General features: G+C 34.5%; 1 protein-coding gene across 4 annotated transcripts in view; it reads left to right on the top strand.

Moving 5' to 3' along the window:
* The window catches only part of Sclt1 (sodium channel and clathrin linker 1), a 156,526-nt gene that overhangs the window by 77,060 nt on the left and 58,474 nt on the right, over positions 1-20,992 (top strand). For all 4 annotated transcript variants that reach the window (XR_007350836.1, XM_048812058.1, XM_048812056.1 and 1 more), the window contains exons 10-13: positions 4,020-4,110; positions 7,443-7,534; positions 13,683-13,860; positions 19,537-19,635. Coding sequence is in view for 3 of the 4 variants with exons in the window: in XM_048812058.1 (XP_048668015.1) it covers positions 4,020-4,110; positions 7,443-7,534; positions 13,683-13,860; positions 19,537-19,635 (460 nt within the window). In the remaining variant the exon portion in view is untranslated. The remainder of the gene's footprint in view (positions 1-4,019; positions 4,111-7,442; positions 7,535-13,682; positions 13,861-19,536; positions 19,636-20,992) is intronic.

The following is a 20,992-nucleotide window of genomic DNA, read 5'->3' as shown; positions in this document are numbered from 1 at the left end:
ATCTGCTGAGATAGGAATTGGTCTTCCCTTATACATAATCTGATTTTTCTCTCTTATGGGCTTTAAAATTCTATCCTCATTCTGTATGCTAGGCATTTTCATTATAATGTGCCTTGGCGTAGATCTGTTGTAATTTTGTACATTTGGTGTCCTATAGGCCTCTTGTATTTGATTTTCCAATTCATTCTTCAGGCTTGGGAAATTTTCTGATATTATTTCATTGAAGAGATTGTGCATTCCTTTGGTTTGAATCTTTGAACCTTCCTCTATCCCAATAAATCTTAAATTTGGTCTTTTGATGGTATCCCATAATTCTTGGATATTCTATTCATGGTTTCTTACTATCTTCACTGTGAGGTCAACTTTATTTTCAAAATTGTATATTTTGTCTTCATTATCTGATGTCCAATCTTCCAAGTGATCTACTCTGTTGATGATGCTTTCTATTGAGTTTTTTTTTTTTAATTTGGCTTATTGTTTCTTTCATTTCAAGTGTTTCTGTTTGTTTGTTTTTTTCAGAATCTCTCTTTCCTGAAGTAATCACTTGCAACCTGTATTTACTTTCTTAACTCTTTGTTGGTGTGATTGATGGTTGCCTGATTTGTTCTCTTATCTCTTTGTTGGAGTGATCGATTTTTGCCTGTATCTGCTTACTTAGGTCATTCTTTATTTCCCAGATCATTTTAGTTATGTATATTCTGAACTCTTTCTCTGACATTTTACCTACTGCACTATCAATGGATTCTATTGTTATAGTATCTTGGATTGTTTGGGGCACTTTCCTCCCTTGTTTTGTCATGATGTCTGTCTTCCTCTCTTGCAGTGTAGATCCGAGGTATTTCAGCCTCTGCCCTATTGTCTTACAGTGTGTCTACAGGTTACCAATATCTCACCTTTAAGAGGGAGATCAGTATTACAGCACTCAATGTACCCAACGTGCAGCCATAAATCAGTTAGCTTCTATTTTTACATTTACAGGTTTGTCACTATAATCAGAAATGATGAGTTTGGTTATCTACTACCTTACAGTCTATAGGTTTGCGTAATGGTTTACAGTTTCTAATGGTAGAAGGGGATCTAGGGGGTTGGCTGAGATGTTTATGAGGTAAGATGTGAGAATATGGAAGTATTAGATTATGTGACTAGTGAGAAAGTAATCATAAGAAGTTGGCTGTTAGTAGGAGAAACAAGAGAGAGGCATCCCCATGCAAGACTCCCTGTTACCTCATCAACAGGATAGTTGTTAACACCAGTAGTAGAGATAACTTCTGGTGCAGGCAGGCCCACAAGGACCTTGGTGATGTCTTACCAGGTCTTTATTGTCCCTTGTTAGAAGCAGTGATATCCCAGTTTCATGGCGGCAGCAGCCTCAAGCCTATATGTACCCTTATGTTGGGCTGTGGAGTCTCGCTTTGGTGAATAAGGAACCCCAGCGTGTGGTATAGGCATGGGGCGGGCCTATCTTGCCACAGGGCAATGAAAATTGGGTTTTATTTCTCTTAGAATCTTACCATTTTTAATTATGTGAAAATATATTATAAACATTTATAGGATTTCCTTGATAGAATTTAGGAACACAGAAAAAAAAAACAGGTAAATTTATCTTAAAATAGGCTCATTGTGTTTGATGTTGTCTCAAAAATATATTGATAATTAAAGTATTTTGATTTCTGTCCAAGTGGATGCTGTAATTAAATCTATAATTAATCTTTCCTTTATGCTATACTTGATTATACTTTGCTTAGCAGAGCAAAATTTTGTTTTTTAAAGATTTAATTCAATTCTCTTTACTATTTTAAGTATTAAAAAATTACATTAATGAAAATCCCAGTAATTTAAAATGGATTAATAAGGAAGCATACCCCCAAATGAAATAATGTACTTCTAAAAATATTTATTTGAGGACTGGAGGTTATGGCTCAGAGGTAGAGCACTTGCTTAGCATGCATGAGGCACTGGGTTCTGTTCTCAGCACCACATAAAAATAAAATATATTGTGTCACCTATAACTAAAAAAAAATATTTTAAAAATATACATTTATTTGAATGGCAGTCATTTAGAACACAAATATTAGTAAATCCTGACAAGGATATGTGGAAAAGGAGCTTTATACACCGTTGGTGTGATTGTAAACTACTATAATTGCTATGGAAATCAGTATAGAGGTTTCTCTGAAGAGTAGGAATGGAGCCACTAGGTGACCCAGCTATCCCACTCCTTTGTATTTATCCTAAAGAATTAAAGTCAGCATACTATAGTAATACATGCATACCCATGTTTAGATCAGCATGATTCATAATAGCCAAACTTGGAACCAGCCTTGTGTCCATTAGATGAATAGATTAAAAAAATTGTGGTGTGTATACATAGTGCAGTTTTACTAAGCCAAAAAGAAGAATGAAATTTGCAGGAAAATTGAAGAACATCATCCAAAGTGAAATTAGCCAATCTCAGAAAATCATAGAGTTATATGTTTTCTCTCGTATGTGGAATCTAGGGAGAAAAAGCAGGAGAAAGATCTCATGAAAATAGAAGGGATACCAGTAGAGTGGAAGATGGGAATTAGGGCAAGAGAGGAAAAGAGGGAAAGGGATCATATTATGCTATGTGTAGGTATGAATGTGTCACAACGAAGCGTACTGTTATATGTAATTATAATTCACCAATATAGAATGAAAAATAAAACATTTGGAGCAAAAATAAAATGCTTGGTTACTTATGACATTGAGATGGTTAATATCTGTTATTTTGTCAACATGGGCTTTTATTTAAAGCACCTTGGGCTTTTATTTAAAGGCAAAGAATGTTGAACAGCAAAGCATTTTCCTAAAATGATTAACCTTATTAGATATTATTAGGGTCATTCTTTGGTGGACAGCATGTCGTAGAGGACTCTGTTTAAATACCAATTTCATTATTTATTACGAATTCTTAGGCATATTGGAAAAGCAGCCCAAACGTCTATAAACCTCACTCTCCTCAACTTCAATAATACACAATTTGCAATTCTTGTGTCTTAAGTGAGATGATTATAAAGTATTTACAACAATTCCTGGTACCTACTAACTAGCTGGGTTATTATTACCTATTTATAAATTTGTATTTTCTATTATATTATGCTAATATAGAAAGTAGTTATAAATACTGTTTAAGATTCAAAGGTTAATAAATTAGAATATATTTATGAATTTTGCATTTAATACTTTCTATAAGTTCAATAGCAGTAATGATTTATATTTAAATATATTCGTGAAATGTAATAAGGAAACAAATGACAGTTTATACTCTAGTTTTCTTCCTAAAAGTTTATGTTCTGTTAATAATCAAAGAGTTTTGTATGTACATTTAGTACTTAATTAGTATAATATTTAAAATGTTTCTGTTTTAAAAAGTCATATTATTGTTCTAAAATTGTTTCTATTGGGAATCAAGAAAATATTGAAACTTACTTGATTCTGTTAGAATACTCTGTTTTTTCCTTTGCAACTATTATCTCTGAAGAAAGTAAATATTATCAAGGGCAAATGTTTTAATTTTTATTGTGATGTTCAAGGAATGATAAAGATTTCATGAAAATAGAAGGGACACCAGTTCATTGAGTTCATTTTCATAGAAAGGCCAGTCAGCAGTGTTTTTTTAATTATAGATTCAAGAAATTATAGACATAACCATAGTCTACTTTGTGTACTGAAACTCCTTAATTTATAAAAATGATCAAGTTCTTTCTCATGAAATACATTGAATTATTTGTACATTAAATATATTTTATCCAAATAAAATGTTAATGACTCACACTTTGTACCTCTCCCTAATCAACTGTACTTTTTCTTCTTTACATTTTCACATGCATTTTGTTAGTGATAAAGGAATCTTTATCACTAACAAAATTTACCCCTCAGATCCATTTTTTTAGGCACATGAGTTTGTAATGGTTTCCCCAAACTTAGATTTCTTCCCTAATTTTTTTATTCTTTATTGTCTATGATAACAGAGTTCATTTGTTTACTTTGTTTTTTAGGCAAACGAAGTTAGATCTGAGGGTTGCAGTAGCAAAAGTAGAAGAGTTAACTAAAGTGACTGAAGATCTTCAGGAACAAATGCAAAAGAAGGTGTTTTCTATTTCTTAAAATATTTTTTGGTATAATAGACTGACTCTTGTTATGTTTTAGAGAAATTTCAGCTTATCAAGGAAAGATAGGTGTTGTGGTTTAGACATGAGGTGTCCCCCCAGAAGCGAATATGTGAGACAATGCAAGAACATTTAGAGGTAAAATTATTGGATTATAAGCACCTTAACTCAATCAGTGCATTAATCCAGTTGAATCAAGTTAATGGGTGATAACTGTAGACTGGTAGGGTGTGGCAGGAGGAGGTAGGTCGCTGGGGCCTGTCTCCTGGTGAGAGAAAGCTCATTCTGCTTTCTGGTGGCCATGTCCTGGGCTGCTTTCCTCCTGCTCACTCTTCTGCCAGGATGCTCTGCTGCACCTTGGGCCTGGAGCAATGGAGCTGACTGTCTATGAACCGAGACTTCTGAAACCGTGAGCCCTAAATAAACTGTTACTCCTCTAAAATTGCTGTTGTCAAGTCTTTTGTTCATAACAGTGAAAAAGCTGACTAAAACAATTGGGTTAGATTTAGATAGACTTAATTATTAAAAATTCTACCTCTAACACTTTTTAGCTATATAACTTTCTAAGCCTTAGTCCCTGGTCTCTAAAAAACTAATTTCAAATCTCCAATAATGTTAGATTTATGAAGGGGTTACAAGAACTTTCCCATGAATATCCATTATAAAAACTGAGTCAGGCAAAATGGCACACATCTGGAGTCCCAACTACTTGTGAGAGTAAGGCAAGAGGATTGCAAATTTGAGGCCAGCCTTGGCAACTTTGAGACCCTGTCTTAGATAAGGTACAAAGGGCTGGGGATGTAGCTCAGTGCTAGAGCACTTGCCTAGTACTGGGTAGGGGAGGGGAAGGAATGGATAATTTTTTAAAAACACTAGAAACTATCCCAATACAAAAAAGAGTAAAAGAAGTAAGAATTGTTAAAACATTTTAAGGTCTTCTGAAGGCTTTAAATTGCTTTCATGTATTCAAGACCAAAGTTTAGAACTAGAAAAGCTATTGGAAATTTAGAAAATATTGGTAGTAAGAGTCACAAAAAAAAATAGGACCCTGCTTCCGAGTTTATATTCTTTCCAGATTTATACGTAACATTCCAAATCATGCATATGGGTAGAGGGGAGGGACCCCAGGAAGCAATTCCAGTGAAGAAGCAGGCAGAGGTCCTAGAGAAACCTGCTCTGGAAAGACAGAAATACATGAAAATAGGTATTTGAGTTTGCTACTTTTTATAATTGAGTACATTCTAATTATGTGTACACCTGAGCAACAGAAAGCTGAAGCTTTATTCTTTGAAATATCAAATGGAACACCCCAAAGCTAGAAGTCACAGGGGAATCTCTGCAGCGAGGAAATCACACAGAGAGTGAACCCTCTCTGCCCACATCTGGCCAGATGCTCAGCTCATGCACAGGGTACTCCCACAAACTCAGCTCTAGAGATAACCGTAGGCAACAGCAAGGACTAACCACAGACAGACATCAGATGCTCCATACTAGGAAAAAGACTTCAGCACTCAAGTCCAAGTAAGGTGATTGTCTCCCTGGACAACAATAGCAAAGCTGCAATCCTCAAAAGAACAACACAGAATACAGAGTAGCTCAAGTATATCATCTACCATGTCCAGTTTTCAACCAAAAATTACCAGACAGAATTGTGGGATGTATACTCGAGGGACAGGAGTTTGGAGAATGGAAGTGGGACTATCAGTAGAGTCTCTCAGTGGATGCTGCTGTTGAGTTTTGTAGGCAAACTTCAAATCAAGAATTATAAATATGTTCAGGGAATTTTTTGAAACATCTGTTTTTAAATTAGAGTAAATTAAGTTCTCAGAGAAAGGAGAGATAGAGAAATTTGATTGAGAACTAGAAAATAATTTTTAGTACAGCAATTCTAGAGCTTAAAGTATAGCAAATGAAAAATAATTCATTTGATGGACCCAAAAACAGACTGGAAAGGAGAATGATTTATGAAGTCAAAATCAGAACAATAGAATTTTTCTAATAAAAAAATGTTTAAAATACTGAAGTAATCAATGGAACAATATGAGCCGGTAAGTATAATTGAAACTGCACAAAGGAGAAGAGGAACAGAAAAACAGAGAAATAATGACCGAAACTTCCTCAGTTTGGTGGGAAACTAACAGATCCAAGAATTTCCGTGAGCCAAACACAAAGCAAATCCCTCCTGGACACACCATGATGGCACTGACAGTTAATTTTAAAAGAAAAAAAAATTGAAAATAGCAACAGAACACTGACCTGCATGGGGAAACCACAACAAGATCAATGGCCGAGTTCTCGGGAAGAAGCTGTGGATGCAGAAAGTATTGGAATAATAGACACAAAGTGATGAAGAGAAAAAAATGCTCGCTCAGAGTTCTGTATCCAGAGCAGCTATATTTTTAAAATGAAGACAAAATAAAAATACTTTTAAGTAAACTAATACAAAATCCCCCCCCCACAGAACTACATTTCAAAAAATTCTGAAGGAAGTTTTTTAGGCTGAAAGGAAATTTGCACTGATGGCAACTCATATGTAGGAAGAATTAAAAACAAGAGGAAGATGTGAAATAGGATATGTCTATTTTTTCTTTTCTCAACATATTCAAGTATGCAGTTATAATAAATGACAACGATGACACTAAGGAGTAACCTAGTACATGGAGGTTTATTGTTGCAAGGTTCCAGTGTCATTTCTGAATTAATTTAATATTAACTTTACATAGGGATAAATTAAAGAAGCATATTATGACCTCTACAGCAGCACCCCCCCACAACAAAAAGTAATTCAGAAACACAGTTAAAAGCAAGAGGAATTTAAATAGCATCATACAAATATTTAACATAAAAGAAGGCAGGGAAGAATAGACAAAATTTTTTAGGAAGATGATAAAATAAAATCTATGAATATATTTCAGAGCATCATTATATCAGAGGAGTAACACCCTGAGGTTACTGTGGTAGATAATGATTTAAAAGACCATATCCTAAAGGCCAGCTGTCTGAATGAAAATACCTGTCTTGCTGTTAGATTCCCACTATAGAATCAGTTTGAAACCTTTGTAGAAATCTATGTTTGTACAAATCTATATGCAATGACTGTTTTGATTGATTGTCTAATATAGTATTGGTGGTGAAGTTCTCTCCTATCTGTGTTATATATGTCATTCCTTTCCAAAGTCACATGGCTTCTTTAAACTTAGTTAGAATTATAGCAGCATAACTTCGTGCTGTGAGCTGTTTTCTTCAGGCTCTAAAGTGGTGTATTAAGTTTTCATGTACTTGAAATAAGCTTCCAGTCTCTCTATTTTCTAGGAGGAGGATATGCTGTCTGCCCAGGGAAGAGAAGACGCATCAGATAAACGCCTACATCAGTTACAAACAAGTATAAAACAATTAGAAGTGCGGTGAGTTGTTAAATATGTGTGGCTTTGTCTGTATACTTCCACAGATGTGCTAAAGTAGAATTTATATTTATGGTGTTAGAATATGTATTATAAAGTGCTAAATCAAAACTATAATTGTCATTCAATATTTTGGACATTATTTTAAAATTCACATTCAGAAAATTATTACACTTTGAACATATGTTCAAAAATCTTTTGTTTAATGAGACTATACCTTTCACACAGTGTGCTATAGTAATCATAACTTTTTAAAAAAAAAATTTTTAGTTATATATAGACACAATATTTTGTTTATTTATTTTTATGTGGGGCTGAGGGTCGAACCCAGTGCCTCACATGTGTGAGGCAAGCGCTCTGCCACTGAGCTACAACCCCAGCCCATCATTATTTTTAAAGAGAACAATCATACCAATTTTAGTTCAATACTTTTTAAAGAAGAACTGAAACTCTTTGAGTGCTGTGGCCTTTGTTTTAGTACGGCATGACAAAGTACGCCTTCATTTTCTTCTATCTTGAGGTCACTCTGCAGAATTTGAAGTGAACCTAGTTGATCTTTAAAAACCTAAATTCCTTCTTTCTTCTCATGACTGATTAAAATTTCTAAATCACAGTATCAGAGGAAACTTGATATTACCTCGACACCCCCATAATTCCATCTTACATAGTCAAAGTAAGCCATGGAAATAGAAGACATGCAAGCAGAAGGCCTGGCGATGTGTGAGGCTTGCCTTCAGTTACCAGTGTTGCCAAAAAAAAAAAAAAAGGAGAATGTTATTTTTAAACTATATTTTAGTAATCAGGGCCATAAACACTGCAAGAATGATTAGCTCAAGGAGTTGAATATTGTGGATTTTTTAAAATTATTTACTCTATTGTATTTTTTGAGATACTGGGATTTGAACTGAGGGGCACTCTACAGCTGAGCTACATCCCAGTCCTTTTGTTTTGTTTTGAGACGGTCATGCTACCACTATCAACCTAAATTGATGTTTGAGATTTCACTTTTATTTACTAAAGAATACATCCAAATTTACACATTTTTACGTAATCAGAATGCAAATTACTTTTTTTTCCTTCTTTCTTCAGCAAATCCTCATTACCCAGATTGAAGACATTTCAGAAACTAGGTTACCAACTAGGTGTGTGTGTGTGTGTGTATGTGCGTGCACACGTGTGGTTTATGTTTAAGAGATTGAGAGTAAGTAATGTGAAATGATTGAAAAATATAATTTAGTTAAAATTTTCTTTCCTTTTGAGGTTTGTTTGGGTAGTATAGGGACTCTTCAGTACTGTGAAAGACTAAATGTACCAGACAAGCATAGGAGATGATTTTATTCAGATTGTTGCAGAAGGGAGAACATTCATTCATGAGGATTGTTTCAAAAAAAAGGGAGGGGCTGGAAGTTTCATACAGGCAGGTAAACAAGGATGAGGTGCTTGAGTCTTTGGGGAGTCAAAAGAAGGGAGAAGTGGGTGTGTTCTTGGAATACTAAGTACAAGGTTATCCTTTTTATTCATCCCTTTGCTGGAACACCAAAGGATAGAAGATTTTAGAGAACAGGGGAGCATAGGGCTCAAGTGTAGTCCAATGTTGTCAGTACAAAGGAAGAACAAAAGCCGGATACATTGGGTGTAGCATGCCACAGCATCTGCTCTCAAGGTCTGAAGCAGATATTTGGGTGGACCACTGCTACAGGTTAGAAAGCAAAGATAACAAAAGTGACTCAACCAATAGGCAGACTATTCTCATTCACATAGGAAAAGCTCTTCATGTGAACATTGTGATGATAAAGTAAATATAGATATATATATAGAGAGATAGATATATATACACACACACATTTTTTTAATGTGTGTGTGTATATATATATCTATATCTATAGCATTTAAATGTAAGAGAAATAAATCCCCCAGAGTATAAACAAGCAAAGACAGGGAGCTAAATCAGAGTAGTAAATAAAGAAGGAAGCCAGGCCTGGAGCTGTATAAAGTGGCAGGGGCCTCAACCTAGGGGAGCCTGCTTTAAATGGACCCCTTCAAGAACTACAGCCTCATTGAAAGGTAGATAGGAAAAGTATTTGCCTCTTAACAAAGACAGATGACATGAGACTGTTTACCATATTGTCAGGTAGAAAAAACAAAACAAGATAACCATTATAGTCTTCTCTAAACATGTGTAGACAGCCCTGGCAACAGAGGAGCCTGGGGTGTTCATTGGAAACTCAGGCCAAAAAACTTAAGTGGCGTTAAGTTGGTAGCAAATCATGGTGCATGGGAAATGCAAAAGTAAATCTCTTTGAGGGAAAACATTTTAAATTTAGGCTCCTAAAGATTCCCATAGATTAAATTCAGGCAGAAATGAGTTTATCAAAAATTACCAAATGCAAGAAAAACTAAGCCACTTGACTGGCAGGAGGAAAACAAGGTAGGATTTAGAAGCAGCTCCCACCTCACCCCCCAAAAAGCTTCAAGTAATAAAGTAATAGAATATAGAATATATAGCACATGTTGAATAATTAAGGAAGCAATGAGAATTTTTTTCATGTGCAAGGAAGTTATTATTTACTACCTTTACCTTTTCCCCAAAGCAGTCATAGTCAGTTTAATCCATCACAAAATGAAAATGTTCTTTCCATTTCAAGACAGGAAAAAAATAATAATAATGAAGGGTAAAAATTGTAAAGAAAAAAAATTGTTTTTTACTAAATAGTTATACAAGATGAGAAATCATTATGCTTTCCCTGGAGTTTTCTGGAGCATTATATTTATTTATCATTGAAGGTTTGAATTGCTTTTTAAGTATATTCTATAGTTTTGTCATAAATTGCTATCTTATTACAAAAATCACTCTAGCATCTTTTGTCTTTGTTGTTTCCTAAGGCTTATTGGTTGTTCTTTTAAGAAACTTGAAAATTGTCATTAGTAATCCAATTACGATAAAATGATCACAGCCTGTGGATTCACATTATGGTTTATATCTGAAAAACTTATCCTGTACCTTTGGACTCTGTTACACAGAGAAATAGTCTACTGACCTGAGCATATCAAGAACTCATATCTTAGTTCTAGTCACAGATGCATAACTAATTTATTCTATGTCCAGAAAAAAAATGTGTATTTGAATCTCTCTTCTCCAAAATGTTAATAAAAGTAATTACTTTGCTCACAGCAGATTGAGAACAAATTGATTTTTTTATTTATATATGACAGCAGAATGCATTATAGTTTTTATTACATATATATAGGGCACAATTTTTCATATCTCTTGTTGTATACATAGTATATTCACACCAATTTGTGTCTTCATACCCGTACTTTGGATAATAATGATTATCACATTCCACCATCATTAATTACCCCATGCCCCCTCCCTTCCCCTCCAATCCCTCTTCCGTATCTAAAGTTCCTCTTTTCCTCCCATGCTCCCTCTCCCTATCCCACTATGAATCAGCCTCCTTATATCAAAGAAAACATTTGGTATTTGGTTTTTTGGGATTGGCTAAACTTCATTTAGTATTTATTATCTTCTCTAACTCCATCCATTTACCTGCAAATGCCATGATTTTATTCTCTTTTATTGCTGAGTAATATTCCATTGTGTATATATGCTACATTTTTTTTTATCCATTCATCTATTGAAGGGCATCTAAGTTGGTTTCACAGTTTAGCTATTGTGAATTGTTCTACTACATTGATGTGGCTGTGTCCCTATAGTATGCTGTTTTTAAGTCCTTTGGATATAGACCGAGGAGAGGGACAGCTGAGTCAAATGGTGGTTCCATTCCCAGTTTTCCAGGAAATCTCCATGCTGCTTTCCATGTTGACTGCACCAATTTGCAGTCCCACCAGCGGCACTTGATTATTTTATTGCTTTCCTGAACTTCTATGAGTTAAACTTAGAAAACCACTGTTTGAAGATTTTTATTTCTTTTATTTTAGAAGCATTCTGTGCTAGTTTATGCTAATGACTAGAAACAGTGAAATAGTGACCAGGCAGACTGTTCACTCTGAATGAGTGAATTTCACTTGCTTTTGGTTCTGTTAGTATTGAATTATAATCATGTTTATTTATTCAACAATGCTTTAAGTTATCTTTGGGGGTTTTGTGATGTTGTTTTTGGTGTAAAACTATAATATTATAACCTAAGTGTACCCTAAGAAGAGATCACTGTGTATTAAAAGAAAGAAAAGAAAATTAAATCTTAGGGTACTTTATTGAAAGTCCAGTTTACATGTTCAGGAACCCTTTTCTGAAAAGGATATTTTTATACTGATCTTTTAGTGTTATCAAATTGTTGCTATTTCATAAAGTCAAAGACATTTTGGCATCAATAAGTATTTATTATTTGGGGTTTTAAATTATTGTTTATGATCTTTTCAAATGCCATAAATGTTTTAAAAGCATGTTATTTCCTTTCCTCTTCTAAAGATCTCTCCCTGAAAACCTCCAAGTCCCTCTAGATGACTAAGGAATCTAGGGAATGGCAGGTCTCTCTAAGAAAGACTTGTCTGATTTATGTATACTCTGTTAAATATATTATTATTAAATGTTTGTAAATTAACCTGAGGTTTTAAAAATATTTCTATTGACTAGATGATATTATGTTAGTTTTTATATCATTTCTCTATAGGGCAGTTTTTGTACATATATGTGTTAATGTGTTCTAGTTGTGAACTGGCTATATTCATTTTTTAACTTTATTTTTAATCAAGGGAAAATACATTGAGATAGTTTTTAAAAGCCATATAGCACCTCAAAGATTATAATGAAAAATAAGTTTCTTGGTAATAAATATGTATGGCAGAGGAAGACTATCTTTATAAAAGCTGAAATCTCAAAAGGGAAAAAAATCATCAAATTTAGTTGTATTAAATTTTCAATGTAAAGGGAGGGGGCAGGAGGTTAGCAGTGGACATCATTATCCAAAGTACATATATGAAGACATGAATTTGTGTGAACATACTCTATATACAAACAGATATATGAAAAATTGTGTTCTATAAATTGTGTAATAAGAACTGGGATGCATTCCGCTGTGGTGCATTTAAAAAATAAAAGCAATTAAAAAATTTTTTTCAATGCATTGAGTGAATCTTAACAAATGAGTAAATCTTAACATTGTGTACATCCACAAGACTGGGATCCTAATTAGAATAAACTGTATTCCACGTTTCTATAAATATATCAAAATAGATTCTACTGTCAGATATATATATATATACATATATATATATATATCAAATAAAAAATTTTTCAGTTAAAGATTCCTTAAGTACAGTCAACAGACAATGATGACAACAACCAAGTAGATGTGGAAAACATTTGTAGCATAAAGTACATACTGAGGATTAATAGCTATATTATTCAGGGTTCTTATAAAGCAATAAGTAAACAGCTCATCAGAAAAAAAACAGATGGAGAAGATGAAAAAGAAATTCAAAAAACAAATTCCGCATGGCTTAGAAAACAAAAGTGTTTAAACTCCCCAGGAAAATTCAAATGAATAGGTTATGTCCATCAGACTGGGAAAAGAAAGCTTTGGATGTATTGTTTAGTGGAATTTTCTCATATATTGAATGAGAAAAGAGCATAATATGATGATTTTAATTCTTTTAACAAAAATATGTGCAGAAGCCTATGGATGTATATATGCTAAGTGTGTGTATGTATGTATATGATTATATGAACTAGGAGAAAAATATTCAAAGTATTCATTAATAAGTTAACAGGCTTACCTGAGCAGAAGGCAGGAGAAGGGGGCCAAGAGGAAAAAAAGAGAAAAGGAAGATCATATAAATATAAAGAACAAAGCCATCTTTAAATGTTTTTGTCATAATATTGTCATATTATACAGTGTGGTATCACAGCAAATGTAACCTAATTAGAGAATATGTAGGCTCAGTCTCAGCCCCTCTGCTCTTTAGCCATATGACCTTAGTCAAAAGCTGAATCTCTCTGGGTATGTTTGTTGTTCTTTAAAATGGAGATAATAAAACCCACTACAGAATTGTAGTATGTATCAAATGAGAAAATACATAAGAAAGTTATTGGCATAATACCTGCCCTGTACTATGGCCTCATTAAATTTTGTTTCCCTCCCTGCCTTTAAAAATATTTAACTTTCATAATGTGATTATTAATTTCTAGATTATGTGTTGCAATCCAAGAAGCCAACCAGTTAAGAACAGAAAAAACACATCAGGAAAAACAAACCAGAGACCTTCAAGCAATGTGTAACAAATTAGAAAATGAGAAATATGAGGCTATTCTAAGAGCCAGAGATAGCATGCAACTCCTAGAAGAAGCTAATCTTCAAAAAAGTCAGGTAAGAAATCTCAAAAAAAAGAAAAAGAGAGAGAGAAAAAACTCACAAACATGTTTATAAATAATAAAATGCCAAAAATTCCTCTGTGGCCTAATAGTAAATGAATCATCAGATGCAGCATAAGTGCAGGAGAATGACACTATTCTGTTCTCAGACATACTATATTTTTGAATGGTAAGACTTAATATCATGAAATATGGTGAAATGTCACTTCTTTTCCAAAGCTAATATTTAAATATCAGACTTCCCCGTGTAACTGATTTTCCTCTCCTATAGTCACACTTCTTAAAAACTCTTATAATGCTTTGCCTCTGTATACCCTATATTTTATTCAGTTGGATCAGATGAGTCTTATTCACCCTCTTTCCTCTTCAGCTCCTACATAATTATTCTAATAGAGCAAAAGTTTAATTGGCAGAGTTAATTTTAACTTTAAAGATTATTAACTAGATTCTTTTTGTCACTTTTCCTTTTTTAACCTTCTAAACATTGTGATTTCTGTGCCATCTTATACCATGTTTTTTTTTCCTTGTACCGTTTCTGTATGAATGGTAAAGATACTTTAATGGCACTGTCTTTTTATGTAGAGCTCATATTATCACTAGTTTATTTATCAACATTTATTGAATAGCTACTGTGTGCAGAATGTTCTACTAGGAAGTGTGAGGCATGTAAAGGAAATGCATTGGTTCATTTTTTACAAGATGGAGAATTTTCCAAGAAAGCTACTAAAAACAGAACAAGCTAAATACTAAAGTGCTTATCTTGCCTTTCAGGTAGTATTCCCCTGTGTGATCTGAGTTCTGTCTCTTAGACTACTTAAAATAAACACAATTAGGCTGGGGTTGTAGCTCAGTGTGGTACAGTACTTGCCTCGAGTGTCAGGGACCCAGGTTCAGTTCCCAGCACCACATACAAAGAAAGCACACAATAGACATAATATGTTTGAGTATTGTTTTAAGCATCCAAGTTATCTAGAAATATTGAGGACAGGACAAATTTGTTTACCTCTATCTTTTGAAACCTAATTGTATGAGCACTTTGAATTACCATCAGGTCACAAAAATGAAGATCTTGTGTAGGATACTATGGACAGAGGAGGTGTGTAGACACTCATTGCCTTTCCCCCAGGATCACAGAGGCTTCCTGTTGGTAGAGTGTCCACCACCCATGTGACTCCTTGCTTAACTGCTGGAGGATCCCATCTTCAGTTACTTGTTTGATGTTCAGAGTCACTAGCTCTCTAAACCCACTAAATCCGAAGTGTTTAATTCTGTGAATATTTTGACAAAATTGACACAGGTTCATTGAAACAGATTGGGTATCATAATCTAGAGCTTATATATCCTTTATTATCATTAAGAATAAAAACAAAGATTGCCCTCTAAATAGGACACTGGACAATGTAATATCTTTTACGTACATATAAACTGTCCTGTAATTAGGGCATTGGGCAAATGTGATATCCTTTCATATATTACACTACATACAATGAAGTGACTCTCATGACCTATTTATCAATTAGTTTTGGTGGAAAGGACAAAACTCTTCAAAGGCTTACATTACATATTTGACAGTATGTTGTCAGTTTCACATAAGATGACTTGTTGTCGATATTCTTAAGGCTGAGGCAAGGCGATCCGATCGCGACTTCAAAGCTAGGATCAGCAAAAGTGAAGCACTAAGCTACTCAGTGAGGCCCTGTCTCTAAATAAAATACAAAATAGGGCTGGAGATGTGGCTCAGTGGTTGAGTGTCCCTGAGTTAAATCCCTGGCACACACACACCCTGCCCCCCAAAAAGAGAATGATATGGCTTCTCACATCAAATCTTAATATCATTTTGGAGAGTAGTAGGTCTGAGAATATCACACTTTCTTCTTTGTGAAGGTTTCTCATTGCATCATTTTACGTAACTAAGCAAGTGTCTCTAAAAATCGAGCAAATTTATGAGAGCTTTCTTGTCTTTGTTCCCAGATTTGTGAGTAAACCATGCATTTATCAATTATCTGAATGAATAAAGGCCAAAATAATTTTGTACCTCTAATAGAAGTGAAATACTTGGCAACCAACTAATCATGTGTTTGGTCTCTTTGCCTTTCCTTGAGACACATTGGCTCTGCTCTTAATTTTTTCAATCATCAAACTTTGGCAAGTGGTTCTACTATATTACAGTTCATTCCAGTAATGACACATTTGTTATGTAACCATTTTATACAATGAGAATTTCATCATTTGTATCACACAAACCTCTTGATTATTTTTTCATCAGTGTTGTTGGACTCATAGGACACTTGTTTAGTCTGTTTTTCCTCATAGTGCCAAAGTGTACCAAGAAATCATAGCCAGTGAATAGATCACTGGAGAAAAAAAAAAAAAGAAAAGAAAAAAGCAGAGTGATTGTGGATTCTCTACCACTTTAGGCATTTATAGAACTACTTGATCCCAAAGCAAAAGGTCACCGTCAGGTGCTTCTGAAGTACTTTTTCCACAATATGAGTAAAAGTTATAGCAATATCTTACTATTCCCCACAGTGCCCAGAATTTATAACCAAATCTTATGACCTTACCTCTTATGAATTGTTTTAGTGAATTGTGTCCATAATATCTGATAATTATGTCATCCACTGCCAAATGTTCTCCAAAGATAGCACAATGTCCACTTTCCTACAGCTTTCAGAATAAATGTCTTCTCTCATCTATTCTCTGGAGTATGAAAGCGTGGGTCACAGCTCATCAGCAAGTGTCCCTAGAAGCAGCACATCATCATGCCAGGCAGCAGTGCGGTGCCCTGCACATCACTGCACCACACACATGTCCCAGCGTCCTCCTCCTAGGACACCGATGATTTGAAATGCAGCATGTTCCTCAAAATAGAATGGCATCCCCTTTCTAGAGAATACTTTTGTGAATATATTTTATACTACTTATCAATTATGTAAATATTTTCTTCAGTTGGTCATTTAGCTAGAGTAACTTTTTTACAGTTTTTTATTGTTTCTTTTTAGTTTTACATGACAGCAGAATCCATTTTGATATAGTTATATCTTATTCTAGTTAGAGTCACATTCTTACGGCTGTCCGTGGTGGTGGGATTCTCTGTGTTGTTTTCATGTATGTACATGGGAAAACTATGTCAATAGACTCAGTCCACTGTCCTTCTTTTGCTTACTGCCCCTTTCCCTCCACTCCCCAAAGTCTAATCTACTACACTTCTATTCTTTCTCTTACCACCACCCCTTCTTGTGGGTTATCTTCCACCTATCAGAGAAAACATTTGACCTTTAGTTTTTTGGGGATTGGCTTATTTCACTTAGCATGATAGTCTTCAGATTCAACCATTTGCTGGCAAATGTTATAAAGTCATTCTTCTTTGTGGCTTACTAATACTCCACTTTGTATATTTACCACATTTTCTTTATCCATTCATCTATTGAAGGGGACTTGGGTTAGTTCCATAGCTTAGCTAATTGAGTTGCTATAAACATTAATGTGGCTGCATCATTGTAGTATGCTGATTTTAACTCCTTTGGATATACACCAAGGAGTGGGATAACTGGGTCAAATGGTGATTCCATTCCAGGTTTTCTGAGGAATCTCCATACTGCTTTCCAGAGTGGTTAAACCAATTTGCAGTCCCACCAGCAATGTATGAGTATACCTTTTTCCTCACATCCTCACCACCACTTATTGTTACTTGTATTCTTGATTATTACCATTCTGACTGGAGTGAGATGGAAATCTCAGTGTAGTTTTAATTTGCATTTCTCTAATTGCTGGACATGTTGAACATTTTTTTCATATATTTATTGACCATTGGTATTTCTTCTGTGAAGTTTCTGTTCAGTTCCTTTGCTCATTTATTGATTAGGTTATTTGGTTTTCTTTTGGTGTTTTTTGAGTTCTTTATATATGCCGGAGATTAAGCTCTATCTGAAGTGCAGGTAAAGATTTTTCTATCATTCTGTAGGCTTTCTCTTCATGCTCTTGATTATTTCCTTTGCTGTGAAGAAGATTTTTAGTTTGATGCCATCCTGCTTATTGATTATTGATTTTACTTCTTGCTCTGTAGTGTTCTTATTAAGGAAGTCAGTTTCTGTGCTGGTATGTTAGAGTGTTGGGCCTACCTTTTCTTTAAGTATTTGCAGGGTTTCTGTTCTATGACCTAGGTCCTTGATCCACTTTGAGCTGAATTTTGTACAGGGTGAGAGATAGGGGTTACTATAAAAGTTACTCTACTACATATGGAAAACTGGAATTCCATATGAAGTAGGGTAATTTTTATAGTAAAATTTATACCATTCTCACATTGAATTTAAAATATTTTCAAATACCCTTGTCAATCACCTATTACTTTTCTCAATAGATGTCTAAAAACCTACGATAATTATTTCAAAGTTACCATAGGTGCTGTATTTACTGCTCAATTTATGTTGTTGTGGGTGTTCTGCATCTGAGACACTGGGACAAGATGGGTTAACCAATCGTACAAACAAGTAGGCCTCAGAGCCTGGCATCGTTCCCCTTCTTCATTATCCCCTCTCCTTCTGGAGACTGTTAGTTCATGACAGCTATTATGTCTCACTAGCTTAGCTCATTACGCTGGAGGAAACCTGTTTGAAAATGTTGATGGTATATTTTGAAGATGGTCAAGTTAGAATACAGGGCCAGCACTTGCCTAGAGCAAGGTCCTGGATTCCATCCCTAGCACCAAAAAAAGAAAGAAATAGAAGAAAAAGAAAACTTTAAAAAGAGATATTGATTGATTCAATCTGACCTAATTGGAGGAATTCCCAGCTCAGAAAGATGTTTGGGTTAGAGATGTAAATTCAGACTTTGTCAAAATATAAGTATTTAAAAATCAGAAGATTTTATTAGATCACCAAGGAAAGGACATAGAGAAAAGGAGCAAGAACTGCGCTTTGGGTGGTTCAGTATTACAAGATGCAGAAGAAGAAGGCTAGTCAGCATCTGAGACTGAGAAGACACATTAGTGAGGTGGAAGGAACACCCACAGTGGGGTGAACTGAAGGCAGTCCAGAAAGCAAAAGAAAAAGGAAACGATAAGTTATCTCAGTACCATCAAAAGGTAAGACCATGGTGACAAAAACTTGATTGGAGGGAGTGTAAAAAGAATGGAAGGAGATGAGTAGAGGAGTTTTACCCCATAGGAAAGAAATGGAGTGTGACTGACAAACAGAACTAGAATTTTAACAGTATTTTTAGTGGGTGATGGCGATGATTGGTAGGGATAAAAACACATCAGAGGTGGTACAGTGTGATCCAGGTATGAAGGACATGATTTGAGTAATATCAAATAATGTAAAGGAGAAATCCAGAGATTTTTTTCAAGAATATGATACTAATGGATGATGACTTAATTTGTATAGGCACTTGAAAGAGAAGAAAAATTTAAAAATCTTTAAGATTTCTATCTGTAGAGATTGGATGGAAACACTGGCTGAAATAAATGTCAGAGTAAGTTTTTAATTAGGACAAGGATGTATGAGGTTTGGAAAAACGGATATCATTCATGACTCTGGCAACATCTTCAAATGGAAATGTCCCAGAAATCTAGGAGGTGATGTTATTATAAAGAGAGTGATTAGTAGGTTTTTAATAAATTCTCTTTGCTAATAATTATGTGATCTATAACATGAAATGATTATTTTTGTAGGCTCTGCTTGAAAAGAAGCAAAATGAAGAAGATAAAAAGAAAATGAGTGAAGCAGTTTCTCAGCTTATACAAAATACCTCTATAAGAACCAAGAAAGAAGTAAGGAGTTTTTAATTATATTTAAAATTCCAAATCTAAGTCCCAACTTTAAAACTAAGTGTTACTTAGAGACTTCAAAATTGAAAAGTAAAATTCAGGAAGACTGCCTATGAAATTATTTGTATAAATGGTTAAAAACAACTGTTCCTTTTCTTTAATATTACTCCTAGAGGGACAGCCATTTTAGACTGGTTTTTAATAGCCTTGTCAGTTTAAAAAAAAATAAAGTTAGAGCTGGGGATATAGCTCAGTTAACAGAGTGCTTGCCTTGCATGCACAAGGCTGTGGGTCCAATCCCAGCACCACAAATAAATAAATAAATAAAAATAAAGTTAACTGATTTGCTTTCTCACAGACAAATAAGTGGTAAAGTTTGCATTCTTACAAAGCCACTCTATAATGTTTCTTGCCACGAAAGTATTTCTTAGGAATCTATTACAGTCCTGGGCCACATAACAACATTTTGGTCAACAACAGACTGTATATATGACAGTGGTTCCATAAGGTTATGATGAAAAATTCTTGTCACCTAGTAATTTCTTATTCTAGTAAGTTTTTATTCTTGTTGAAATATGTTTAGATATACAAATATCTACCATTGTGCCTACAGTGTCCAATACAGCAACATGCCATTACAGGTCTAAGAGCAATAGCATAGATGTGTATGTCAGCTGTACCTTCTAGGTTTGTGTTAAATATTGTCACAAAAACAAAATCACCTAACAATATACTTCTCAGAACAAACCCTGTTGTTAAGCAATTCATGACTGTCCTTTGTCACTGACTAAAACTAGATAGTATCCCAATATGAAAATTCCAGTTTGAGGCAGAATCCAAACTAATTCCTGGGCTTTTTATTTCTGATCTTCTGTGTCATTCCTACTAGAACCATGCTGTCTTTATGGGATTGAGATACTATAACTTTAGGCCAGAGCCTAACATTTTCTTGAAGACTTATTTTTAAAATAGATAATTAACAAGTTGTATGTATTTTATAGCAAAAGTATTTTATCAAAGTATTCTATCATGGTATTAACACTCGACTTGTATTTTCTAATCCTAAAATGAATTCACTTTGATTTTAAGGTTGGTGGAGGTTGTGTTTTGCATTAACCATTAGATAATCTCAGGGAATTTTTTCTAAGGTGATGTGATGGTGTTAATTCCAAATACCTTCACAAATATGAATACTAACTCTGCCTCCCATGCCTCCTGTTACTCCCCCATAAGGAACCCTACAGGCAGCAGAAGCTCATTGTCAAAACTGGACTCGCTCTCTTCCTCTCAGATCTTTCCTTTCTCCTGTGCTCTTGTTGATTTCCTTAATACCCAGCCCCTCACTACTGCTCTGGTCATT

The sequence above is a fragment of the Marmota marmota genome, unplaced genomic scaffold, assembly GCF_001458135.2.
Source record: "Marmota marmota marmota unplaced genomic scaffold, marMar, whole genome shotgun sequence".
In the NCBI taxonomy this organism is placed as follows: Eukaryota; Metazoa; Chordata; class Mammalia; order Rodentia; family Sciuridae; genus Marmota; species Marmota marmota.
The sequence above is the reverse complement of the archived record's forward strand: the minus strand, read 5'-3'. Positions and strand labels throughout refer to the sequence as shown.